Consider the following 27,743-nt stretch of genomic DNA (forward strand, 5'->3'; position numbering starts at 1 on the left):
CTGCAGATAGGGAACTTCTGGGAGAGTGTTTTTGGGCTCCTTCATGATTATTGGAGGTCCCCAGACACTCGGGGACTTCTAGAGATGCTCTTGGACAGCAGGACCTTCAAAGTCCATGAGCTCATGTCTTATTTTTCCCTCAAACCACGATTTTCCATTTCCAGGTCTTATCCGGATGGAGGAAAAGGCTGTGAGGGAGAGGAAGATGCTCAGGTGAGGAGGATGTCACTGCCCTTTTCCCAATCTGTCCTGCTCCATCTCCCAGCCCAGCACGGCCCCTGGCTGATGCCGCCCTGCCAGGGACAGACTGGGGGGAGATCTCCCTCCGCTTCCCTCTGGTACGGAGGCAAATCCTCTCCTTGTCCTTCCTCCCCCAGATAAGGAACAGAGGATGGAGACCAGGGAGGACAAATCCCTGCAGCAGAACCTCGTGGAAGAAGCCGTTTGGAGCAGCTCCATGGCAGAGGAATCCCACGGAGAAGAAAAACTCCAGAGATCCCGCACAAGGAGGGGCTGCAAACACAGATCATGGGGATCCAAGGAGGAAAGACTCACCCTGAGCCAGAAAGGCAGCCAGAAATCTGGCCAGAGCTCTAAGTTGATGGACCATGAGGAGCTTCATGATGGCAAGAAGCCCCTGCAGTGCTTGGAATGTGGGCAGAGTTTCTGCATGAGCTCCCACTTTAATCTCCACCAGATGATCCACACTGGGGAACGGCCCTACAAGTGTGGGGAATGTGGGAAGGGATTCAGAGACAACTCTGACCTGATCCGACACCTGACAGTGCACACAGGGGAATGACCCTACGAGTGTGGGGAGTGTGGGAAGGGTTTCAGCCAGAGCTCCCACCTGATCGTGCACCAGAGGATCCACACTGGGGAACGGTCCTACAAGTGTGGGGAATGTGGGAAGGGATTCAGCGTCAGCTCTGACCTGATTGTCCACCAGAGGATCCATGCTGGGGAACGGCCCTATGAGTGTGGGGAATGCGGGAAGGGATTCAGTGTCAGCTCTGACCTGATTGTCCACCAGAGGATCCATGTTGGGGAATGGCCCTACAAGTGTGGGGAATGTGGAAAGGGATTCAGCGTCAGCTCCCACCTCACCCACCACCAGATGATCCATACTGCGGTACGACCCTATGTGTGTGGGGAATGTGAGAAGGGCTTCCATGACAGCACTGACCTGATCATGCACCAGGCAATGCACACAGGGGAATGCCCATACAAGTGCTCAGAATGTAGGAAGAGCTTCAGCAAGAGCTCCAGTGTGATCCGTCACCAGAGGATCCACACCAGGGAGAAGCCCTTTGACTGTCCTGAGTGTGGGAAGAAGTTTCAGAGCAGATCCAGTCTGCTCAAGCATCAGCAGATTCACACAGAGGAGAGGCCCTTCCACTACCCTGATTGTAGGAAGGGCTTTAAGAAAAACTTCACCCTCGTCACCACCAGCGCATCCACACCAGGGAGAGGCCCTAACAGTGTCCCCAGCGTGGGAAGAGCTTCTCCCAGAGCTCTCCCGTGACCCAACACCAACAGGAGCACCAGTAAAGGGAAGCCCTGTGAGTGCCCCATGTGCAGGAAGAGCTTCGTGCGCTGCTCCAGCTCCATCCCCACTGGAGGACCCCGTAGGATGCTCCCCAGTGACCCTGGTTGGGCAGAGCCTTGGTGATCCATGGTCCTGGTTTTCCATGTTGGGAACACACCTGGCTGGTGGTCTCCACATCTTCCTGGCCCTCCGTGGGCATCTGGATGCAGCAGATGCTTTGGGATGCAGACTGACATCAGGAATTCATTTGGGACAGCGGATTTTCCTTTTGACCCCAAAAAATTTCTCCTTTTGCATCCAATCATTTTATCTGGCAGTATCAAGGAATACTGGATGGTCCTGGAGGTCTTTATCAGCCTAAATCATGCAATTATTGTAATTCTCTCTGGGCCACAGGAAATCTTCCATAGCCAAAGTGTGCTGGACTAGGGCAAAAAAACCAAGATTTTGGAGACAATGGAGTGAAAAGTCCTCTAAAAAAGGTTCTTTCCACCCACCCAAGCACATGCATACTCATCCAGCATGGACAGGTAAATCCTTTTATTTTGGCCTTGATTTTATTTCATTTTTCTTCATCCCTTTACCCAACATTGGGGTAAAAATACATTGAACTAAGATATGGATGGGGATATTGTGGTATGTGGGTGGGCATATGGCAGGGATGGGGATGGTGACATGCACGTAGATACAGATATGGATATGGATATGGATACGGATACGGATATGGATATGGATATGGATATGGATATGGACATGTATATGGGTGTGGATATGGATATGGACATTGATATTGATATGGATGGACATTGATATGGATATGGACATAGACATACATATGGACCTGGGTGTGGACAAGGCCATGGATGGAGATGTCAGGCATGGCGGGGTCACAGACATAGATGGTGACATGGGGGTGTATCCCATGGATGAGGACATGGGGGACACGGGATGGCCTTTATCACAGTGAGAAAAATGAGGTTCACTTTCCTGGTAAATTTTATAAGGTTTATTAAAAGACAGTACGAGACAAACAATAAAGCAAAAGGTCATAATGGCCGGGTGCTTGACATTCAGCCAAGAGCACACACTAACTCAGAAAACTCTTCGTTAAATGCATCAATATACTTCATATTCATAGACCTCCATGCATTCAAAACCAGCCACCCAACCTGTAAAGTAACTTTTTGTTTGTTTGTAGTTTTGGTGGTGGTGGTGGTGCTGTTGTTTTGGTGGGGTTTTTTGGGGGTTTCTTTGTGTGTTTTTTGTTTTTTTGTTTTTTTGTTTTTTTTGTTGCCCTCTTCTGTGTCTATTCCCTGATCAATAAATTCCTTCCCTGAAGTTCTGGTGTTGTCACCCATGTCTTCATAAAGATAGGATAATCCAAGAATGTGAAGAATTTCCTGATTATCTTTTTTACCATTCTCTGAGTTAGTTACATGAACAAAAGCTTTTTACATTAACATGCTATAGACCCAGAAAAACATATATTTATCCCACTATTATTTCTAAGTTTTGTTAATACAGAACTAAAAGAAACTATATTCATACAGCTGAGTTTTCCAGCATTATACATATAGCATTCATTTTCATATTTACAAAAAGCCAATAATGTAATATGTACTTATAACATCACACTTGCAGAGAAAGCTGTCGATCAAAAGTGGGGCCAGGATGAAAGCTAGTTGTGATAAAGGCCATCCCTTGGGGCCCTCTAAACAGGGGTGCAAAGGAGCCCCCTGGAGCTGTGCAGGCTGCAGCAGGGTGAGTAGCAAAGTCCCTGTGAGTGGGGCTCTGTGAACTGGGAACTCTCCTGTTTGCTGCACTCAGAGGGACCCTGCAGACACAGCAGTGTCACCAGAACTCCATCAAAACTGCTCTGGGACAGGAATGTCACTGGGACCCCCCCCAGCATCCACAACCCCTTCCATCCACTCTGATGGGGACCCTGCAGGGACAGCAGTGTGACTGGGACCCCCAAACAGAGACTGTGCAGGGACAGCAGTGTGACTGGGACCCCCCAGAGCTCACATACCCTGCCAAAACTGCATTGCTGGGGATTCTGCAGGGACAGGAGTGTCACTGGGACTCCTCCTACCCCACAACTCTCCCCACCGGGACTGTCACTGCTGTCACAACTGCAGCACTCTCTACGACTCCCTGGAAGGAGGCTGTAATCAGATGGGGGCTGCTCTCTTCTCCCAGGCAACCACTGACAGAATGAGAGGACAGTCTTGAGCTAGGAAGAAATTCTTAACTGAAAGAATGATTGGGCATTGGAAGGGGCTACCTAGGGAGGTGGTAGAGTCACCACTCCTGGAGGTGTATAAAAACAGACTGGATGTGGCACTCAGTGCCATGGTTTAGTTGATAAGGTGCTGTTAGGTCATAGGTTGGACTTGATGATCTCAAAGGTCCTTTCGAACCCAGTTAATTCTGTGAACTATGGTGCCACTGTGACTTTTCATCTCCTGGAGGAGCCTCTTCCACAGTAGCCCCTGGAGGAGGGGACAGGGACAGATCTGTGTCACCCCCAGGACCAGCACCCTTGGAGGGGCTGGGGTCAGGGGTAGGGGGTGCCCACATTGAGGTTGATGAACAAGGAGGCTGGAGTCGGGGGAAGGGGGGTTCTCATTTTAGGGCTTCTTGCAGCCTCCCAGGGTTCCTTCCATCTGAGTCTCGGTGTGACAGAGCCAGCACACCCAGTACCTCCAGACCACCCCTCTTTCCCTGGGAAACATCCCCCAAAGGTGCCAAATCCTGCTGGTATCTGGTGCAGCCAAGCTTTGGGTAGGCAAAGGGGGGCTCAGGAGGACAAAGAGACAGAGGGGTTTATTCTGCTCCTGGTTCAGTGCCCAGTGCCAATGCCCAGCCTCAGTGTCCAGCCTTAGTGCCCAGTTCTGGTGTCCATTCCCAGTGTCCAGTCCACTTATGATGTCCAGTGCCAGTGCCCAGTGCCTGTGGCCAGCCTCAGGGCCCATCCCAGCTGTCCAGTCCAACTGTCCAGTCCCCAGTGTCAGTGCCCAGTACTGGTGTCCAGCTCCAGTCCCCAGCCCCAGTCCCAGTTCCCAGCCGCATTTCCCAGGCCTGGTGCCATGATGCCAAGCACTTATCCGGGACAGTCCCACCCCAGTCCCAGATGGGTGCCAGCCCCGATACCAGCTGTGCACCAGATGTGTGCCAGTGTCACCCCCCATCCTTGGGGGACAAGGGCAGCCACCAGTAGGGCCCAGGGCTGGGCAATGCCACTCCTGTCCTGGAGGAAGATGAGGGGTTTTAACCCGGGAGCAGCAGCAAGAAGGAAGCAGTGATGGGGACAGTGATGGGGACAGTGACAGTGACAGAAGGAGTCAGCCATGCACAGCTTGGTGTGGGGCCTGGGGCATGGCATGGGGCATGGTGTGAAGTGTGGCATGGGACATGGCACAGGGCATAGGGCACAGGACATGCCGTGGGTTGGAACATCACCCTGGAGCATGGCTCAGGACACAGAATATGGGACATGGCACATGGGACAAGCATGGGACATGCCCATGGAGCTGGGCACAGGGCACAGGACATGGTACAGGACATGACCCTGGAGCACAGCACAGGGCACAGGACATGGGACATGGCACAGGACATGACCCTGGAGCACAGCACAGGGCACAGTCAGCCCCAGCACCACCTCCCCAAACCCCCTCCCACCAGCCCTGCTGGGACACCCATCCCATGGCAGAGGAGCTCGGTCAGGAGCTGCCCCTGCCTGGAGTGAGACCCGGGGGGGTCCTGGTGGTGCTCACCCAGCACTGCCTGGCACTCCAGGGTGCTGCAGACCCTCAGTGCCTGCCCCAGTGCCATGGTGGTGGCAGGGGAGCCGCCCCAGGGGAGTCTAGAGTATCCCTGGTGTCAGTCACACAGTCCATGTGGCATGGGGGACACCTGGGGGGACAGGGGTGGGCAGGAGGCTGGGGCATATGGGGGGAAGGGTGGGGATGGGGTTGAGGCAGGGCAGACACCCAAAAATGCATCAAAGCCAGGGTCAGGGCACCCAAAATTAAGGGAAAGGACCAAAATCTGAACAATGCACATAAAACTGGGGAAAGGACCCAAAATGGGGTGGCGGGGGAAGAGCCAGAAGAAGAGGAAAGGACCTGTTACAAATTACTCGCTGAAGTCGGGTAGGTCAATCAATAAGGCAATTCATTAGTTCGTTGATAAGGAATAGGCAAGCAGTGCTGGAGACATGGGGAGTCTGTGCTCCACCAACACGTCCGTCTCACCTTTGGTCATTGCCCTTTTTTTAGGCAGTTTCTTGGTGGGCTGTGACATGCCCACTGTGCTGGGGTACAAGTTCAAGAAAGCCTCGACATGTTAATCAGCACTCAAGCAGCAGTGGCCTCAAGCCCCCACCAGGTGTGGATAAGGTTTGAACTTGTTCTCAGGTTACACTCCTAGCAAGCAGGTAACAACAGTGACAAGTTTGCTCCTGTTCACACAAGCCCATATTTTCCTTATACACCAAACATTTCATGATTATAGTGGTAAAGTAAAAAATATATAAAAGCAAAAAGCACAGCAAAGTGATTTTAACAAATATAATGAAATCATTACATTTTTCTGTTTCATGTTCATGCTTTACTTTGAATTCAATATTTTTGTTTATATTGATCTCATGGTGTATTTCTGTAATGACACAAATCACTATGTAACGTCTCACAGACCCAAAACAGGGTTAAAGGACCCGAAAGAGGGGGGAAAGGACCCGAACCAAGAAGAAAGGACACAAAACCAGAGGTCAAAGAGTCATGGGGTGCTGAGGGGTGTCATGGGGTGTCCCTGTCTATGCCGGGACAGGCAAAGATGCACAGCGCAAGGAACAGTCGCGAGAATATCCTATGTGTGAAAAACGAGGTTAACTTTCCCAGTAAATTTTAAAAGGTTTAATTAAAAAAAGACAAACAGGAGACAAAGACAATAAAGGAAAGGGTTAATGTGGCTGGGTGCTGGGCATTCAGCCAAGAGCACACACTAACTCAGAAAACATCATGCATCATACATCAACCTGTTACATATTCAGACCTTATTCAAAATCGTTCCCCCCCCAACTTGTAAACCAACATGTGAGTGGGTACTCCCTGATAAAGGCAGAGGAATAAATTCCTGCCCTTGGGTTCCGGCGTTCAGTAATCCAGGCATGTGAAGAATTTCCTGTTATCTTTTTTTTACCTTCTCTGAGTTAGTTACATGAACAAAAGGTTTTTACATCACCATGTTATCACACTGCAGTTTCTAAGTGTGAAAAACGTGTTTCACTATCCTGTTAAAATTTAAAAGGTTTAATAAAAAGACAATAGAGACACCTAAAGCAAAGGGTTAAAACGGCCGGGTGCTTGGCAAGCTGCCAAGAGCACACTATTGCTTCGGGAATGCCCCTTTAAATACGTTTCACAATACATCAATCTGTTTCATATTCATAGTCCCACATGGATAGTCAACGTTTTTCTGGGAACTGTTTAGCATGGCCATTCTTTGGGCCCCCTTTTTAGAGCATGCGTGTTTCTTGGCTTGTGGTTTTAATCCTCTTCTTATCAGCTTTTAATTTGGGTGGTGGTCCCGGCCTTTTGCAGCCGGTGAGTGTTGATAATTGTCGTGTCAGCTGCAGGGTTCCCATCACACTTTCACGGGCTGTTATCTCAACTAAGGGGGTAGTTTCAGCATACTATCTCTAAAAACTCATGTCTAACTTTTGCTATTGGAAGAAAAGAAAAACCTATATTCATACAGAAAAGCTATTTTAACATTATACATATAGCATTTATCCCAATATTTGCGAAAAGCCAATAATATGTCATGCACTTATAACAGAAGTTTTGTTAATAGCAGAACTAAAAGAAATTATATTCACACAGCAAAGTTTTCCAACATTATACATAAAGCATTTTAATTTTTATTAATATTAAAATTATTTATATTAAATTTTAATATTTGCGAAAATCCAATAATGTAATATATACTTATAACACTACGGGACATGGGGACATCCCACAGGACACGGCCCCGGGACCTCGGGGACTGTGGTCCCGCCAGGGTTGGGGAGCAGGGACACACGGGGAGGTACAGGGACACACGGAAGGGAGCAGGGTCACACAGGGGAGAGGGGGACGGGGACACACTGAGAGGGACACGGAAAGGGGGACAGGGACAAAAGGGTAGTGAACAGTGATACACTGAGGGGGACACGGGAGGGGGGACAGAGGCACACACAGGCAGACGGGGACACACGGGGAGAGGAGGGGGACACGATGCCACCAGGACACGCGTGTGGGGACGCTGCCACGACATCTCAGCACAAGAAGCCACCAGGACGTGCCACCAGGACGCGCACTGGGACAAAAGCCGGATGCGGTGACACCCAGAGCGGGGCCACCATGTGACCCGCGGGTGACACCGCCCCGTCCGACCCTTGTCCTGTCCCCAGCCTGTCCTCAGGACCGGCTCCATGGCGGTGGTTTCCGCGCTGGGTTCCCTGGCCGCGGTGGCCCTGGGCACCTTCGTGGTGGCCCTGCTGCTGCGGTGGCTCTGGGATGCGCTGCTCGCTGTCACCCGATTCCGGGCCACTTGTCGCCAGCTGAACAAGTTTCCCACCCCGCCCTGGCGCAATTGGTTGCTGGGACACACCGGCATGGTGAGGGGGCCGGGGATGACACCTGCGGGGACAGCGGGAATAGGGGTGGAGGCATCTGCAAAGAAACAATGGGGACAGGATGGTGGCACCTGCAAGGGGACAGAAAGAATGGGGTGGTGGCATTTGGGGGGACAGTTAGGACAGGATGATGGCTCCAGCAAAGGGACAGTGAGGATGGGGTATGCACCTGTGAGGAGACAGTGGGGACAGACACACGTGTCCCCAAGGCTGGCAGCGTGCTGAGGGCACACGTCCCCAAGCCTGTCTGTGCCCCCAATGACACACATGTCCCCTTTTGTCCCCAGGGCCAGAGCACAGAGCAGGGCCTGCAGCAGGTGGACGCCTTGGTGGCCCGGTACCGTCATGGCTGCCTCTGGTGGGGACTTCCCTGGCTGCCCGTCCTGCGCCTCTTCCACCCCAGCACCCTTCGGCCACTCCTCAGTGCTTCAGGTAGGACAAAGGACACCAGATGGGTCCCCAGGGCCACCCATGGGTGTCGCTGCACCTGGCACAGAGACCTGGAAGTGCCAAGGCAGTGGCCACCAGTCCAAAACAACAGGTCTCCAGAGGTGTCACCATGGTCAGGCCAAATGCCACCCCAGAGTGGCCACCAACCTGTCCTTGAGGCTCCCCAAGGTGTTAGTGTGTCCAGCCAACCCCCATCCTATGGTGCCCATGGGTGCTGGGAGAAGGTCCCCACCTGAGGGCTAATGGGTGCAGACAGGGTGGCCCCACCCCAGGGGACCCCAGTGTCCCCACCCAGCCCGTCCTTGTGTCTTGCAGCTTTCGTGGCCCCCAAGGACAAAACTTTCTATGGCTTCCTCAAGCCCTGGCTTGGTGAGTGGAGACAGCACCCCTGGGTGTCACACGGGTGGGGACAGCACCCCTGGGTGTCAAACAGGTGGAGACAGCACCCCCTGGGTGTCCCTGCTGGATCCAGGTGTCACAGGGGAGGACACAGCAGGTTTTGGGGACAGAACCCTTGGGCACCCACAGTGGATCCGGCTGTGTCACATGGAATGGGGACAATGGGGGACAGAGACACCCCCTGAGTGCCCCCAGGATGGATCCGGGTGTGTCACAGGGGCACTGGGTGACACGGACACCCACCTGGGTGCCCTGGGCAGACCCCGCTGTTTCCTCCCCAGGGGAGGGGCTGCTGTTGAGCAGTGGGCAGCGCTGGGCACGGCACCGGCGGCTCTTGACCCCCGCCTTCCATGGGGATGTTCTCCGGGCTTACCTGGGAATCTTCAACCAGAGCACCCGCGTGCTGCTCGTGAGAGATCCGAGATTCCCCACCTGCACCCCAAATCTGACCTACACCCCAAATCCTGACCTACACCCCAAATCCTGACCTGCACCCCAAATCATAAGTGCTGCACCCCAAAATCTGACCTGCATCCCAGAGTCCTGCATCCAAAATTCTGTCCTGCACCCACTGCTGCACCCTAAGTCCTGTACCCCAAATGCTGCCCTGTCCCATACCCCAAACCCAAACCTGCCCCCCAACCCCACCCCTCGTTGATCACCACATCCCTGTCTCACAGCCTCACCCCAACTCTTGCCCCTCTCCCACCCTGTTCCACCCCCCAACTTATCCCCTGCCCCCATCCCCTGTCCCTGAGCCCTCCCTGTTCCCTCCCTGACCCCGTCCATCCTCACAGGCCAAGTGGGGGGCAGCAGCAGCGGCAGCTGCCGGGGGGCCACTGGAGATGGAGGTGCTGCAGCCCCTGAGCCTCCTCACCCTGGACACGCTCCAGAAGTGCATCTTCAGCCACGAGAGCCACTGCCAGGAGTGAGTGTCACCTGTCCCCACTGGCCATCCTGGGGGCTGTGGTGACCCTGCCATTTTCTCTGCTGGCCGTGGTGACACCACCATTATCCCCATTGGCCATGCTGGTCCCACCATTGTCCCCGCTGACCATCCTGTTGTGACCCTGCTATTGTCCCCATTGGCCATCTGGTGTCTGTGGTGATTGCACAAGCCCCACCATCATTCCCAGTGGCCATCCTGGGGGCCGTGGTGACACTACCATTGTCCCTGTTGGCCTTCCTGGGGTCTATGGTGACCCGACCATTGTCCCTGTTGGCCATCCTGGTCACACCATTGCCCCCATTGGCCATCCTGGCCCTGCAATTATCCCCACTGGCCATTCTGGTGGCACCAACAACCCCGCCATCACCAGAATTGGCCATCCTGATCCCACCATTGCCCCCACTGACCATCCTGTCCATTCAATTGTTCCCATTGGCCATTCCGGTCCCACCATTGTCCCTACTGGCCAGTCTGGGGGCCACAGTGTCCCTGTTGATCATCCTGGTCCCACCATTGCTCCCATTGGCGATCCTGACCCCGCAATTTTCCCCACTGGCCATTCTGGCGGTACCAATAGCCCCACCATAGTCCCCACTGGCCATCCTGGCCCCACCATGGTCCCTGTAGGCCATGCTGGTGGCCACAGTGTCCCACAGTGTCTCCGGTTCCTGCAGGCAGCCCAGTGAGTATATCCAGGCCATCCTGGAGCTGAGCTCGTTGGTGGTTCGGCGCCAGCTCCGGCCACTTCTCCACCCGTGGTGGCTGTACAGGCTCTCCTCTGATGGTCGGCGCTTTGCCCGTGCCTGTGCCACCGTCCACGCCTTCACCGCTGACGTGGTGCAGCGCCGGCGCCGTGCGCTTGCCCGCCTGGGCCACCAGGCCTGGCTGGATAGCCACCGGGGACGCAGCATGGACTTCATCGACCTCCTGCTGCTCACCAAGGTGGGGCTGGGGTGGTGGCCATGGGGACATGGAGGTGGTTGAGTGGGTGGTGATTGGTCACAGAGCTGGTGGCCAGTGGGATGGTGGTGCCTGTGGGGTGATGGCCATGGATGGGATTTGGCCATAGACCAGTGACCTCACCCCCACAGGACGAGGATGGCCACACGCTGTCGGATGAGGACATCGCGGCCGAGGCTGACACATTCATGTTTGAGGGTGAGCACAAGCACGCAGGTGCCACTGCAGGGGAGCCACTCCAGTGTCCCCTCACTCATCCTATGTCCCCACAGGCCACGACACCACGGCCAGTGGCCTGGCATGGCTCTTCTACAACCTGGCTGGCCACCCTGAGCACCAGGAGCGATGCCGCCGAGAGGTCCAGGAGCTCCTGGCTGGCCGGGACACTGCAGACGTTGAATGGTGAGATGTCCCCAGGGCACCCCTGGCCATGTGGCTGGGGGACACGGTGTCACTCCTGCTTGTCCCCAGGGAGGACCTGTCCCAGCTGCCCTTCACCACCATGTGCATCAAGGAGAGCCTGCGGCTGCACCCTCCTGTCACTGCCGTGTCCCGGCGCTGCACTGAAGACGTCCCCCTGCGTGATGGCCGTGTCATCCCCAAGGGTATGGCATAGCCAGGGTGTCCCCAGTGTCAACACCCACAGCTGTCAGCTGCTGTCCCTAAGATGGCCAATCCCATCCCACTAGGGGTCATCTGCCTGATGAGCATCTACGGGACCCACCACAACCCAGAGCTCTGGCCCGATCCTGAGGTAGTGCCACCCTATGAGGTGTCGCTGTCACCATGGTAGTGACAGCTGTATCCTCACGGTGTCACTGTCACCCCAGGTGTTTGATCCCCTGCGATTCAGCCCAGAGAACAGCGAGGGACGGTCTCCCTCATCCTTCATCCCTTTCTCTGCTGGCCCCAGGTACGTGGTGGAGGGGTGGACAGGAGTATTCCCAAGTGCCACCCCCATCCCTGGCTGGGTTCACAGTGGGGTGACAGTGACAATGGGGATGTGGTGGCAGGAACTGCATCGGGCAGAGCTTTGCCATGGCTGAGATGAAGGTGGTGGTGGCACTCACACTGTCCCAGTTCGTGCTGCGGAGGGACACAACGAGGCCACCCCCGCGCCGCAAGCCCGAGCTGATCCTGCGAGCCGAGGACGGGATCTGGCTGCTGCTGGAGCCACTGGTGGTGATACCGAAATAACGAGAAAAAGAACTAATGTGGATATAGCAATAGCAGTAGTTATGCTAAGGCTTAGAAAGCAGCAGTTCACAAGCAGGCCCTGGGAAACAGGCAGGCCTGGACAGACCTGGAATGTACTAAGAATCACAAACTAGTAGAGCATGCAGAACGTAGTGAAGTAATAAATGATAAAAGTTAATATATAATCAATGATAAAGGGTTCTGGTAGTGGGATGACAAGCAAGGGGGATTAAAGGGGGGTAACCTATAGTTTTGAGTAGACAAGCGTGTAGAATTAATGACTTTTAGAAATAATATCTACGAGATTTGTGTAACCGTCTTGTCTTGAAGAATGTGTACTATTGTATGTAAATCACTTTGTAAAAGGATATAAAAACCTGACGAAAAAGGGGACGGTGGGCTCTGACTTTGGACGCTAGTCCTCAGACCCCAGGGCCCTCAATAAAGCACCGCACTAAACAACCTAGTTGTTTCGTGTCTCTCTGTCGGGCAACAGTTTTCTGGCGACCGTGGCAGGACTCCGAGGGCTGCTGGGGCGGTTCGTGTCCTGATTCACTCCACGCCGGCACCGAGTGATTCTCGGGGAGTCATCGGTTCGTGCCCGACCCCGCACCTGTCGGACAACTGCAGGAGGTAAGCCTGAAGGTGCTTTATTTTTTTGTGGTATTGGGTGCCTGCCCGTAAGACGAAGCATCGGCTCCACTGGGTTGGGCTAAAGACGTCTTGGGTAAAGCCTAGGCGCCGACTGTAAGACGCTGCGAAAGCTTCGCTGGTCCGGCACTTGTTCCCCCGCGGCGTCGGAGGGTGACAAGTTGGTTGGTTGGTTGGTCTATTCTTCTATTTGCATAGATTTTCTTTCTTTTCCTGTCTATTCTGTTTGGGAATGATGCCTTTGAAAACGTTTAAAACTCTAGCAAGTTCCGGGATAGGAATCCCGGACGATTCGCCTTTGGGTTGTTTATTACAACATTGGAATGCGGGGAATTTTGGTCAAGAACTAAGTAAAAGAAAATTGATTGATTTTTGTAATAATGTGTGGCCTTTATATGAACCCGATGGTATGCAATGGCCTAGAAATGGTACACTGAATCCTGACATTATTACACCTTTGATGCATTTCCTACAAAGTAATGAAAAATGGGATGAAATACCGTATTTAGACCTCTTCTATTATTTGAAAGACAAACCAAAGTGGCAAAAGGAGTGCGGAATCATGGTTTTGAAAACATTAAAGGTGAATTGTGAAGGATGTAAGGGATGGCAGAAAGAGAAGGAATGCTCGGTTAGGTTTTCGGAACCTGAGGAGGATGTTTCTTTGTTGGTAGCCCCTAGTACCCCTCCAGTGGAGGAACGTGACTTTGGAGAAAGTATGCCAGAGGTAGAAAGGGAGGATTGGGAAGCAAAAGTAGAAATCACAGATATACCACGAACCCCCTTAAGTGACAGAACTCGGAGAGGGCGGTGGGAGGTAGAAAGAAAGAAAAAGGAAGAGGATGCTCATTTAATGGTTCCGCTGCGTGAAGCAGTCGGGCTGCAGGGGGAACGAGTCATAGTGAAAGTTCCCTTTTCTCCGAATGATTTGCTAATCTGGAAACAATCAGCGGGGGCGTATCGGGAGGATCCTGAACGGACTGCGCGGGTGGTAAAGATGGTAATTAAGACTCAGAACCTGGACTGGAATGATTTACAAGTTTTGTTAGACACAATAATGGATTCTACTGAAAAGGAAATGGTGTTTAAAGCTATGACAGAGAAAGCACGAGAAATGATTAGGTTACGGCTTGTGGATGTTACAGTAAATGATTTAGTACCTAGGAAATATCCGGAGTGGGATCCCAACTCGACGGGCGGGTCTCGGAGACTTAAAGCTTATCAGGAATTGTTAACAGAAGGAATACGGAATGGAATACCAAAAACTTTGAATTGGTCTAAGTTGTATTCGGTCAGGCAGGAAAAGAATGAGTCTCCGTCAACCTTTTTAGAGCGGCTTAAGGAGACAGCTCATAGATACACTAATTTAGAAGTTGAAGGAGAGTCGGGAAAATTACAGCTAGCATTAATTTTTATGGGGCAGTCCCAGGAAGATATTAGAAAGAAATTACAGAAATTGGAGGGAGAAGATACTCGGAATTTAGATAAACTATTGGAAGTTGCGTGGAAGGTATATAATAATAGGGAAAAAGAAACGGCCAGGAAACAACAGGCTACTATGTTAGCAGTATTACAGCAAGAGGCTGGAAATAATATGAGAGGAGGGACCCGAGGACGTGGACTAAGAGGGGGAAGAGGGATAGCAAGGGGGGGGAGGCCGATGGGTACGGGAGGACTTATGGGTCAATTGAATATGGGAAGAGGAAGAATGCAGCTAGGGATAGATCAATGTGCTCTATGTAAAAATAGAGGGCATTGGAAAAATGAATGTCCTCTCAACCAAGGAATGGATTTTGGGGGAGGAATTATAGCTAGTGGGGATGGAAATCAGGGAATGATGAATAATACAGGTGCTTTCCCGGGAAATCCACAAGGTGTCGCCCAAGCCTTTATGATGAGGAATTATCAAAATTCAAGCTGACTAGATGAGGACCTGAAAGTAGTAATGGAAGTAGATGGGGAACCGTTAGAATTTAGAGTAGTTACGGGGGCATCATACTCAGCTGTTAACACTAGGCTAGGACCTTTGAGTGATTCTACTATCCAAGTAGTGGGGGTTACGGGACAAGTTGAGGAACGAACGTTTTTGTGACCATTAGATATAAAATTTGGGGGGAAAGAATTTGACCATCAATTTTTATATATGCCAAATAGCCCAGAATCGCTATTCGGGAGGGATTTATTGTCAATGTTAGAGGCAAAGATAATATTTGAAAAGGGTAGAGGAAGATTGGAATTTCCTGAGGAGAATATTGCTAAGTTGTTCGTAATAAAAGAAGTTGAGGCAGCAGAAATACCACAGGAAATAGAGCAAGATGTAGTACCATGGGTATGGGAAACAGGAGTACCTGGAAAATCAAAAGCGACACAACCGGTCGTAATAGAACTAAAGGAAGGAGCCTCCCCAGTAAGGGTTAGACAATATCCTTTGAAATTGGAAGCACGAATAGGAATAGCACCCATGATTGAACAATTTCTTAGTTTGGGAATTTTACAGGAATGTGAGTCAGAATTCAATACTCCGATATTCCCAGTCAGAAAGCCAAATGGTAAGCATAGATTAGTTCAAGATTTAAGAGCAATTAATAACATCACTAAAGATATACACCCAGTTGTAGCTAATCTGTATACATTGTTGACAGCTGTGTCAGAAAGGTTTAAGTGGTTCACAGTAATTGATTTGAAAGATGCATTTTTCTGTATCCCCTTGGCACTTGAAAGTAGGAGATACTTTGCCTTTGAGTGGCAGAACCCAGACACAGGATGCAAGAAGCAGCTCACCTGGACGCGTCTACCACAAGGATTCAAAAACTCACCAACTATTTTTGGAAATCAATTGGCTCGAGAGTTAGAAGAATGGAAGACGACTCAGGTGAAAGAATCACCTTTCTTATTTGCTCTCCTACAATATGTTGATGACATCTTTATAGCTTCCACAGAAAAGGATGTTTGCCTCAGACTCACTATTGGATTACTTAATATGCTGGGACAAGCTGGATACCGAGTATCGAAAGAAAAGGCTCAGCTGGTAAGAGCCCAAGTAATTTACCTAGGCTGCGAAATTTCACAAGGGGTGCGAAAGTTAGGAGTTAATCGAATACAAGCAATTTGCACCACACCCACACCACAAAATCCGCAAGAGTTAAGATCCTTTTTGGGCATGGTGGGGTGGTGCCGCTTGTGGATCCCGGAATTTGGACTAAAAGCAAAACCCCTGTATGAGGCAGCCAAAAGCCCTGTGTTTCAGTGGGGACAAACGCAAGAAAAGGCATTCCAGAGTTTGAAACAAGCCTTAAAGGAAGCCCCAGCACTAGGATTGCCAGATCTTACAAAACCTTTTCAACTATACATAAATGAGAGACAGAGACTGGCAATAGGGGTTCTCACCCAAAAACTGGGCTCATGGAAACGCCCGGTAGGGTACTTCTCAAAACAGCTAGACACTGTAAGCGCCGGATGGCCTGGTTGTCTTAGAGCTGTGGCAGCAACAGTGCTCCTAATTCGGGAAGCCAGAAAATTGACTCTGGGAAAAAGGATGGAAGTATTTGTTCCCCACATGGTCATTGCAGTTTTAGAACAAAAAGGGGGGCATTGGCTCTCGTCAAGCCGCATGTTACAATACCAGGCACTTCTCCGAGAACAGGACGATATTGAATTAAAAACAACTAATCATCTTAATCCAGCAGAATTTCTTAGGAGCAGCAGCCAGGGAGAAGGAGGCGAATTGACGCACGATTGCGTGGAAATCATTGAACAGGTGTATGCCAGCCGGAAAGACCTGAAAGATGAGCCTTTGGAAAATCCGGAATGGGAACTGTTTACAGACGGATCCAGCTTTGTGGAAAACGGAACCAGGTATGCGGGATACGCAGTAGTGACTTTGACACAAATAATAGAAGCTCGAGCCTTAACCCCGGAAACTTCAGCCCAGAAGGCCGAGATACAAGCTCTGGTAAGAGCCTTAGAATTGAGTCAAGGGAAAAGAGTAAATATTTGGACTGATTCAAAATATGCCTTTGGAGTAATACATGTACATGGAGCTCTGTGGAAAGAAAGAGGACTGTTAAATTCTCAAGGATCAGAAATTAAGCACAAAGAACAAATATTAGCACTATTGGAAGCAGTGCATAAACCTCAGGCAGTAGCAGTGATGCATGTAAGAGGACATCAAAACGAAGAAGGAAAAGCGTTCCAAGGAAACTAGTTGGCTGACAGAGTTGCCAAACAGGTTGCCCGAGAGGTATGGACACAATTAGCTTTATTACCGGCGCAATTTAACCCTGCCACTTCTTTTCTTGAGCAGAAACCATGGTATACACATGAAGATGAGAAACTTGCTCAATTTCTCCAGGCCCAGAAGAATGAAAAAAGGGTGGGATGTCACAGCTGTAGGTCAGGTTGTATTGCCAACAAAGGTAATGAAAACAGTTTTAGAAATCGAACATAACAAGTGCCATTGGGGGGTAGAAGCATTAGTACAATTTTTAAAACATGAGGTGATTTCCAACCAGATGTTAACAATGGCAAAACAGATTAACGCCACGTGTCCAGTCTGTATTAAAAACAATCCAGTGACACGAAGGCAAATACAACTAGGAAAGTTACAAGTAGGGCCGCAACCAGGAGACTATTGGCAAATAGATTTCTCAGAGCTACCAAAAGCACAAGGGTACCGTTATTTACTGGTGTATGTGTGTACTTTTTCAGGGTGGCCGGAAGCTTTCCCATGCAGGACTAACCAGGCAAAGGAAGTAGTTAAAACCTTACTACGAGAGATTATTCCTAGATTTGGGATCCCATTAGGAATGTCCTCAGATAGAGGACCTCACTTTGTAGCTGGAGTAGTCCAAGAGGTAGCCAGAGTATTAAGGATAGCTTGGGATCTCCATACGCCCCAGAGACCACAATCTAGCGGCCAGGTAGAACGGATGAATTGGACATTAAAAGGGCAGATTAAGAAAATTTGTCAGGAAGCGAAGATACAGTGGCCTCAGGCACTACCTCTAGCCTTGCTAAGAATCAGGATTAAACCCAGAGAAAAGATAGGCGTAAGTCCATACGAAATTTTGTATGGCAAGCCATATCATGCTGCAACCTACAAAGGGGACCCTCACTTAGTAGGAGATCAAGTATTGCTAAGTTATGTTTTGTCTCTAAATAAAGTCCTTACAGCGCTGCGAGGAGCATTGCAGTGGAACCGGCCTCTGCCCTTGGAAAATCCTGTCCATGACATCCAGCCAGGAGATCAAGTATATGTGAAGAACTGGAATACGGAACCCTTGAGAGAAGTATGGGACGGTCCTCACCAGGTGATCATGACTACCTACACGGCAGTGAAAGTCCAAGGGATCGAGAATTGGATTCACTACACTCGAATCAAGAAGGTCCCGTCAAGATGGGAAGTACAGCCTCTGTCAGCAACAACAATAGTGTTCAGGGCAAGGCCTTAGTTCTTTTAACATTAGTCTGCATAATGCAGGTGGGAGAAGCGTTTGTTAAAATCATAGTTCCGGAGCCAGATGTAATAGTGCCGGAAGGTGCGGAAGTAAATTTAACCTGTCTGTTTTCTAGCAACCAGAGAGCTGGATTAAAAGAAGTCAATGCAGCCTGGAAACAAATCACCACAGACGAAGTATTTACAGGACGGATCGTGACACTTTGGGATATGGAACAGCAAAGAGGTAGCACCACATTGATGATATCTCATATGCAAGCTGATCAGGTAGGACAATTCTCATGTGTTGTGTGGATTAGAGAAAGCTTTGACTACGGAAAAATAAATGTAGATATTCTAAAAAAAGAATAGGAGAGTACGACAAGTGACAGAAGTTGGAAAAACACAACAAGAATTGGGACAAAAAAACTTAATAGTGGGATTAGTTAGAAATTTTGGGCAAGTACAAAATACTGCGTCCATCACTGCATGTTTACCTTTACCTAAAGCGGCGGGAGAACCAATACCATGGGGAATAATTCCCATGCCTGAACCACCTGTGAATAAGAGCACCCAGGAAAAATGTATTCCAGTGAGCAGGACAATTATGAAAAAGCAACAAGTAATCATAGGAAGGGAAACTTTACCTCTCCCACTAACATGGGAGAAGTGCAGGAAGAGACCTGATTATGATGGATGGACTCCATTAACGGGAGTATTAGCAAATGTCTGGCTCACTAGAGGGAAAGGACAATGTTCAATAGCAAAGAAAGGAGAAAGGTCGGTGCCCACCCAAGTGATGGAATTTAGTTGCCAGAATGTTACAAGTCAATCTTCATCCTGGGATGAGTGGAAAACGATTTGGGGTCCCAGCTTGTTAGAATCTTACAGCTACATAGGACCAGTACATTGGTGTATTGAATGGTCAGGCCAAAGGGAACAAAAACATTTAAGAATGTTAGGGACCGAAGTAGTAAGACGGGATCGAATGACCCCCCACACCTAGCTGGAATTGTAGCAAAATCATCACATGTGATATCCCTGAATCCCAAATTGGTTTAGTGCCAGTCCGGATACTACTAAAATGGGGTTGTGAATGTCAAAGATATAATCATACAATAACAGGTGAAATAAAGGGGGCTTGGAAAGATTGTCAGACAACTACCGTCAGGAGTCCAGGGCATTCGGTGTGGGTAATGGGGCACGGACAATGGACTACCCATATGCCCATTAACGGCCCAGTCACGCAGATTACGTTAGGGGTCCCTACGCTCTGCCCTTTCTGGAAACAGTCTAAATTAACACAAAGAGAGATACAGTCACTAACAAAGAGAGAAACAAATGAGGTGACAGAAGAACTAGGACTGGGAGATGAAGATGAGTGGCATGAGCCCCCATCAGGAGTTAAATTTGGATGGGTACTGGAATCCCTGTTTGCACAAATTTCTACATATAGAAACCGGGAGATGCTGTACAAATTATTGGGACAAACTGAGAAGTTAGCCGCAGTTACAAAGAAAGGATTTAGGGATCTAAACTTACAGTTGCAAGCAACAACAAGAATGACAGTCCAAAATAGGATGGCATTAGATTTGCTCTTATTAAAAGAACACGGAGTCTGTGGATACCTCCAAGGAAAGGTTGATCATTGCTGTGTACATATCCCAAATGTCACAGAAGAAGTAGAAAAGGACATAAGTCAATTGAAACAAATCGAAACAAAAGTGCATGAAGTCCAGGAAGAAGCTGAACATAATTGGGTAGGAGCACTATTTAGCTCCCTAGGAATCCAGGTCTCTGGTTGGATATCATCAATTGTACAATATGTAATAATGATTGTGTTAATTATTGTATTCTGCCTGATTATGTACAGATGTCTTTTAGGAATGATTGCCAGAGAAGGAACTCATACTCGACGTGTCATGAGAGCACTAACCCGGAAGGAAGTAATTCTACCAAGTCAAAGAGAAGACCCACCATCCTACTTAGAAACCATTACTTGAAGAATTGAGCATCCTTGCAGAAAATCTGAAGAATGCTCAAAAGGGGGCAGTTGATACCGAAATAACGAGAAAAAGAACTAATGTGGATATAGCAATAGCAGTAGTTATGCTAAGGCTTAGAAAGCAGCAGTTCACAAGCAGGCCCTGGGAAACAGGCAGGCCTGGACAGACCTGGAATGTACTAAGAATCACAAACTAGTAGAGCATGCAGAACGTAGTGAAGTAATAAATGATAAAAGTTAATATATAATCAATGATAAAGGGTTCTGGTAGTGGGATGACAAGCAAGGGGGATTAAAGGGGGGTAACCTATAGTTTTGAGTAGACAAGCGTGTAGAATTAATGACTTTTAGAAATAATATCTACGAGATTTGTGTAACCGTCTTGTCTTGAAGAATGTGTACTATTGTATGTAAATCACTTTGTAAAAGGATATAAAAACCTGACGAAAAAGGGGACGGTGGGCTCTGACTTTGGACGCTAGTCCTCAGACCCCAGGGCCCTCAATAAAGCACCGCACTAAACAACCTAGTTGTTTCGTGTCTCTCTGTCGGGCAACAGTGGGAGTGGCCTGAGGGACACAGGTCACCAGGACATGGGGACACCCTGCCAGGCAGGTGTCACATGCAGGGGAGGAGTGAGAATACACGTTAGCATGAAGGGGACAGTATTGTGGTGGTGGTGGGGAGGTGTGGTCCTTGGTCATGGGACACCTCATGGCATGGACGTGCCCACCCATGGACTTGTCCCCTAGGCCACTTGTCACCATCCATGGCTGTATTCCTCCCATGTCACCACCTGTGTCTGTGACCCCCCATGCCAGATATCTCTATCCACAGCCACTTCCACACCCATATCCATGTCCATGTCCATGTCCATATCCATAATCCTATCCATATCCGTACACATGTCGATGTCCCAGTCCCCACCATGTCCCCACCCACGTCCCACAATATCCCTACCCATGATTTAGTTCAATGTCTATTTTTACCCTAAAGTTGGTTGAAGGGATGAAGAAAAAGTGAAATAAAATCAAGGCCAAAATAAAAGGATTTACCTGTCCTGGACCATTCAGTATTCCTTGATGTTGCCAGATGAAATCATTGGATGCAAAAGGAGAAATTTTTCACGGTCGAAAGTAAAATCCACTGTCCCAAATGGATTTGTGATGTCAATCTGCATCCCAATGCATTTTTGGTCTACTGAGTCCAGGTGCCCATGGGGAGCCAGGAAGATGTGGAGACCACCAGTCAGGTGTGTTCCCAACATGGATCAACAGGACCATGGATCACCAAGGCTCTGCCCAACCAGGGTCACTGGGGAGCATCGAACAGGGTCCTCCAGTGGGGATGGAGCTGGAGCAGCGCACGAAGCTCTTCCTGCACATGGGGCACTCACAGGACTTCCCATACCAGTGCCCCCGTTGGTATTTGGTCACGGCAGAGCTCTGGGAGAAGCTCTTCCCACACTGGGGACACTGTTAGGGCCTCTCCCTGGTGTGGATGCGCTGGTGGGTGACGAGGGTGGAGTTTTTCTTAAAGCCCTTCCTACAGTCAGGGTAGTGGAAGGGCCTCTCCTCTGTGTGAATCTGCTGATGCTTGAGCAGACTGGATCTGCTCTGAAACTTCTTCACACACTCAGGACAGTCAAAGGGCTTCTCCCTGGTGTGGATCCTCTGGTGACGGATCAAACTGGAGCTCAGGCTGAAGCTCTTCCCACATTCTGAGCACTTGTATGGGCATTCCCCTGTGTGCATTGCCTGGTGCATGATCAGGTCAGTGCTTCACAGAAGCCCTTCTCACATTCCCTACACACATAGGGTCATTCCCCAGTGTGGATCATCTGGTGGCAGGTGAGGTGGGAGCTCTTCCTGAAGCCCTTTCCACATTCCCCACACTTGTAGGGCTGTTCACCCTTGTGGATCATCTGGTGACAGATCAAACTGGAGTTCAGGGTGAAGTTCTTCCCACATTCCCCACACTTGTAGGGCCGTTCCCCAGTGTGGATCATCTGGTGGAGATTAAAGTGGGAGCTCATGCAGAAACTCTGCCCACATTCCAAGCACTGCAGGGGCTTCTTGCCATCATGAAGCTCCTCATGGTCCATCAGCTCAGAGCTCTGGCTAGATTTCTGGCTGCCTTTCTGGTTCGGGGTGAGTCTTTCCTCCTGGGATGTCCATGATCTGCTTTTGCAGCCCCTCCTTGTGCAGGATCTCTGGGCATTTTCGTCCCCGTTGGAATCCTCTGCCATGGAGCCAATACAAATGGCCTCTTCCATGAGGTTCTGCTGTGGGGATTTCTCCTTCCTGGTCTCCATCCTCTTCTCCTTATCTGGGGGAGGAAGGACAAGGAGAGTTTCAGATTTTCCTCCATGCCAGAGGCAAAGGCAGGGAGATCCTCCTCAGTCTGTCTCTGGCAGGACAGCATCAGCAGTGGGGTTTTCCTGCCCCTGGGGGCTGTGATGGGCTGGGAGATGGAGCAGGACAGAGGGGAAAAGGGGCAGTGACATCCTCCTCACCTGCCTGGGTGTCCCAGGGCATCTTCCTCTCCCTCACAGCCTTTTCCTCCATCCAGATAAGACCTGAAAATGGAAAATTGTGGTTTGGGGGAAAAATAAGACGTGAGCTCATGGGCTTTGAAGGTCCCACTGTCCAAGAGCATCTCTCGAGGTCCCCAGGTGTCTGGTGTCCATAAAAACCTTCAATAATCATGAAGGAGCCCCAAAACACTCTGCCACGAATTCCCTGTATGCAGTGTCCTTACTATGGGGTTATGCAGGTCCCTCTTCTCAGAGCTGCTGAGGGGCCCATGGTTCCTGGGGATCCCCCCTCTCCCGGGTCCTGCTCAGGCACACTGAGGGCGTTTCAGGGTCCCCGAGCTCATCCTGCTGTTATAAGTGCATGACATATTGTTGGTTTTTTGCAAATATTGGGATAAATGCTATATGTATAATCTTAAAATAGCTTTTCTGTATGAATATAGGTTTTTCTTTTCTTCTAATAGCAAAAGTTAGAGATAAGTTTTTTAGAGATAGTATGCTTAAACTACCCTCTTAGTTGAGATAACAGCCCGTGAAAGTGTGATGAGAACCCTGTGTGTATCAACACTCACCGGCCGCAAAAGGCCGAGACCACCACCCAAATTAAAAGTTGATAAGAAGAGGATTAAAACCACAAGCCATGAAAGAGGAATGCTCAAAAACACGGACCCAAGGAGTGGCCATGCTAAACAGTTCCCAGAAAAACGTTGACTATCCATGAGGGACTATGAATATGAAACAGGTTGATGTATTATAAAATGTATTTAAAGGAGTGGTCCCGAAGAAGCCGTGTTCTTGGCAGCTTGCCAAGCACCCGGCCGTTTTAACCCTTTGCTTTATTTCTGTCTCCTATTGTCTTTTTATCAAACCTTTTAAGTTTTACCAGGACAGGGAAACGTGTTTTAACACTGCCCTGATTCTGACTTGGCTCCCCCAGGAGTTCCCTGCCTGGAGTGTCCTCACTTTGGGGTTATGGGGGTCCATCCTTCTCAGAGCTGCTGGGAGGCCCATGGTTCCTGGGGATTCCCCCTCTCCCGGGTCCTGCTGTGGCACGCTGAGGGAGTTTCAGGGGTCCCAGGGCTCATCCTGTCCTGATTCTGTCCCAGGGTCCCCTTCTCCAGCATACCCCCACTCCAGGCACTCAGGGCTTCCCCCACTCCCCACCAGCACTTTCAGGCTCGGGGGGCCCGGACCCCGCTCATCTCCCGGCTCCACCACCCCTCCAGGCTGCCGGGGGTCCCCCAGCTCTGCTGTCGCCCCTCTCCCCACGCCGGGGCTCCCGCCTTTCATCCCCCGCCTCTCCCGGGGATCCCCAAAACCGATGTCTCGCCCTGCCAGGACCGGGCGATCGCCACGTGAGCCCCTCCAAATCCCTCCAAGAATTCCTCCCATTTACGGCTCAGCTTTGGACTCCTGCAAGAGCCAAAAACATCTCCTCCTCATGTCAATAAAACAATACCTCTCCCAGGGACACCCGAGTATATTTGGGACTCCATTCCGGAATCTGCGAGGCACAAACCCCACCACACACCCCCCAAAATAACCAAACCGTGCCGGAGGTGCCACGACAGCCCCGGGGCGAGCTTCCCCTTCCCGCTCACCCGCGGGATGCAGGAATGCGATGCTGCCGGGGCCAGCGGAGCTGCGGGCTCAGCGGGCTCGCCCTGGAACACCGCGATTCTCCGTCTGCTGCTGCTCCTCTTCCTGCTCCTCCTGCTCCTGCTCCTCCCCTTCCTCTGTGCCTCCTCTTCCTCCCGCTGCTCCTCCGCTCGCATCCCGGACCCCCCTTTGCCACCCCCTGTGCCCCACGGCCGCCGCAGCAGCGGCTGTTGGGGAGGGGGCAGCGCCCCTGAGCCTGCAGGGGAGACAGAGACATTGGGAATTGGGAATGGGGCATCGAGAAATGCTTGGACTAAAAGGGCGCTGAGAAAACTGTACGTTTGCTGTAATTTACGGTGCTTCCAAGAACAGGAGGAGGGCAAGGCCCCAGGGTAAGATAAAGAGCTGGAATGTGCAAACAGGATGGAAGGACAAAAGCACCAGAGGATAAGGAGGATTCCTCAGATCCCTGAATCCAGGAAAACTGGCATCAAAATCCAGATGAGCAAAGGACTAAAAAGACCATGTGCAAGGAGACAAGATGAAAAGTTCGGCTGAGAGGAAGACTGTTTACTTCATCCCAAGGGTCCCCAGACGATCCAGCAGAGCGACCAGCAAGGACCAGTGCACAGTCACAAAGAGGCGTGGAGCTAATTTTAATATGAAGCAGAGACAGGCACTGAATATGTATGAGGTGTATTGTGCAATCTGAGTTTGTCGAGAATAAAAAGAGAGGCGCAGGTCGTGTTTTTTGGAGGAGCTATCCTCCATGCACCTCAGTGCGAAATACATACCTACTCTTCTAATTTATTTTGTGCGTTATAGAGAGTTTTTCCGCTCTTCTCAGGGATGGGCAGGGGACTCGGGGCCCCCCAGTGCAGATCCGTCCGTGCTGTCCCCCTCCCCCGAGCCCAAATTCCGCTGCCGGGGGTCGCTGGATGCGAGGGGGTGGCACAGGTGGGGTGGGAGTGGGGAGCGCTGGGCGCTGCGGCTCTGCCCGCTGTTAGAAGTACATATTATTGGATTGGTTTCTAGCTAATATGAAGATAAATTCTTTATGTATAGTGTCGTTTCTTTAACAGTAACATAGGTTAATAAAGTGTCTTTGTAATAAATAAAACACCTACTTAATTGAATAACCCCCAATAAAAACACTTACTGCTAACATACCAGTTACCAGCAACAACCTTCTGTAAAAATTAAACTCCACAAATCAAGTTAAAACTAATAAAAAAAATAAATTAAAAACACAACCAGAAACACATATGCTCTAAAAAAACAAACTGAAAAAAAAACCATATAAAACAAATCCTAAAATATAAAAAAATATTTATAAAACAGCTTCAAAATACATAATATATCTATAAATATATAACAAGCAAATAAATTTTAAAAATATCTCCCAAACAACAAGTGTACTCTTAACCAAATACCAAACCCCCAACTATTATAAACTTTCACTGTATTAGTTGTCTCTTATTATCTTTTATTAAACTTTTTAAAATCAACACAAAAATGAAACCTCATTTTTCACACCACTCACTGTGGAGTCACCACTGAGCAAATTGTTCAGTGCAGGCTTTGGCTGCGCTTGTGAAACTTGCTGCAATCTGCTGCTATCCGCAGCAGCTGACAAATCCCGGCCTCAACTCCTCCCTATTTCTTCTTCTCTCTTTCCTATTTCTCTACCTCACATTTCCTGTTCAGTCAAATCCATGTTCAAGGTTGCGCATCCAGGTTGTGCTCCTGTGGTGTCATTTGCACCTTCACTGGGTGTTACCCTCATTCCAAGGCTTCCCTGCTGCCTGGCTATTCTGTAGCAAGGCAAGCCTGGGATGGATAACATGAACAGGATAAAAGATACAAAGAGGTTCTTTCTACCAGGGTTTTCCTTCGTTTATTTCTTCATGGCTTCCAGGGGACAAAGAGGAAGTTTCCTAAAGTCTGGAGTCTTTTCTAGGGTCAGGAAAGAGGCAAGGAATCTTGGCTTCCTGCCAATAAAATAGCAGAAGGATCAGTCCATAGATTTTACAGGGCTCACAGGAATTAAAGGACATACCATTCTTAATGCATCTTAAATACAGAGCTACAACAGCTGGGCTCAAGGTGTCTCCCTGTTGGGATTGCAACCCATGGGCAGGGTCCTTTCTCACCACCATTCTGTTCTGGGATTCTGTCAGGGCCACTGTTTCCTTTTTTTCTTCCCGCTGCTTTGAGCTGGGAATCGGCTGGAAAATATCCAGCATGTTATAAATCCATATTACAATATTGTTTTTTTGCAAATATAAAAATGGATGTTATATGTATAATGTTAAAGTAACTTTGCTATGGAGACATAGTTTTTATTTCTGCTATTAACTAAACGTAAACAGAGTAGTGAAAGAGCTGATATAGTCATGCTTGTGAGAATTGAACTGCCTGCTTGGCTGGGATAACATCCTATGAACGGATGATGAAGACTCCTACAATCAGCACCAAGCATGGACCAAAGCCCAGGCTGGAGGTGACAATAAGAATGGACTAAAACCACAGCCAAAGAATGTGCATGCTCTAAAAAGGCAAGCCCGAGGAAGAGCTGTGCTAAACAGTTCTTGGAACATGTAAATTCCTTTGGTGGAAACTGGGAGGGATTGGCCAAGTATCCCAAGTAACTATATGATATAGATATGATAATATAATATAATATAATATAATATAATATAATATAATATAATATAATATAATATAATATAATATAATATAATATAATGTAATGTAATGTAATGTAATGTAATGTAATGTAATGTAATGTAATGTAATATAATATAATATAATATAATATAATATAATATAATATAATAAATATAACATGTGGGAAGAACTGTTATCCCAAGGCCACAGCATTGAGAAGTTTGAAAATGATAACATCAGTAATTGGTGGATAACCAGGTACAGAAGCATACCTTGTAGAAAATTGGTAACTGCACTACAATTGAGAGCCAACACCTACCCCACAGGACAGGTCCCAGCCAGGGGTACTCTTGAAAACCTGTAGACATTGTGGTGCTAATAATGAAATGTCATCCATATTATAGGGAACTGTCCAACCAATCAATACACCAGAAATAAAAGCACAAAAAGACACATCTGTGATCTGCAAGGCTAAAAAGATGAATTGGACTGTATTTCAAGAGATGATGACAACAAGTTGTACAAGCCAGATTTGATCTTTGTCAAAGGAGGAAATGTATTAGTGGTGAACATGCCAGTCAGACACAAGCACTCTAACTCCTCCTTGAAAGTTGCTGGCAATGAGAATGTCAGGAAATATCAGTGCCATTGTAGACAAATTC

General features: G+C 49.2%; 3 protein-coding genes and 1 pseudogene across 4 annotated transcripts; 3 read left to right on the forward strand and 1 right to left on the reverse strand.

Moving 5' to 3' along the window:
* Positions 1 to 391: 391 nt before the first annotated feature.
* LOC117011478 (zinc finger protein 239-like) lies at positions 392 to 1,479 on the forward strand. The gene is given in 2 exon segments (XM_033086883.2): positions 392 to 1,442; positions 1,445 to 1,479. Coding segments are annotated over 2 exon segments (1,086 nt in total).
* A 6,460-nt stretch (positions 1,480 to 7,939) lies between these two features.
* Positions 7,940 to 20,912, forward strand: LOC117011473 (cytochrome P450 4F3-like). Of its 2 annotated transcripts, none has more exons than XR_004420979.2 (13): positions 7,940 to 8,213; positions 8,519 to 8,663; positions 8,997 to 9,050; positions 9,362 to 9,489; positions 9,878 to 10,008; positions 10,704 to 10,971; positions 11,121 to 11,187; positions 11,262 to 11,391; positions 11,461 to 11,594; positions 11,679 to 11,743; positions 11,820 to 11,902; positions 12,003 to 12,819; positions 18,001 to 18,086. XR_004420979.2 is itself a non-coding variant. In XM_033086878.2 (13 exons), the coding sequence occupies exons 1-13, from the start codon at positions 8,028 to 8,030 to the stop codon at positions 20,847 to 20,849; spliced, it is 1,572 nt and encodes a 523-aa protein (XP_032942769.1). In that variant the 5' UTR covers positions 7,940 to 8,027; the 3' UTR covers positions 20,850 to 20,912. The 2 variants fall into 2 exon arrangements, 1 of the variants encoding a protein (XP_032942769.1); XM_033086878.2 differs by lacking the exon at positions 18,001 to 18,086 and adding an exon at positions 20,838 to 20,912 and having other exon boundaries at positions 12,003 to 12,171.
* Positions 8,121 to 25,619, reverse strand: LOC117011475 (annotated as a pseudogene).
* Positions 17,087 to 19,945, forward strand: LOC117011477. Its single transcript, XM_033086881.1, has one exon. It carries the CDS (start codon positions 17,157 to 17,159, stop codon positions 18,285 to 18,287), a length of 1,131 nt encoding a protein of 376 aa, XP_032942772.1. The 5' UTR covers positions 17,087 to 17,156; the 3' UTR covers positions 18,288 to 19,945.
* Positions 25,620 to 27,743: the final 2,124 nt, after the last annotated feature.

The sequence above is a fragment of the Catharus ustulatus genome, unplaced genomic scaffold (genome assembly GCF_009819885.2).
Source record: "Catharus ustulatus isolate bCatUst1 unplaced genomic scaffold, bCatUst1.pri.v2 scaffold_62_arrow_ctg1, whole genome shotgun sequence".
In the NCBI taxonomy this organism is placed as follows: Eukaryota; Metazoa; Chordata; class Aves; order Passeriformes; family Turdidae; genus Catharus; species Catharus ustulatus.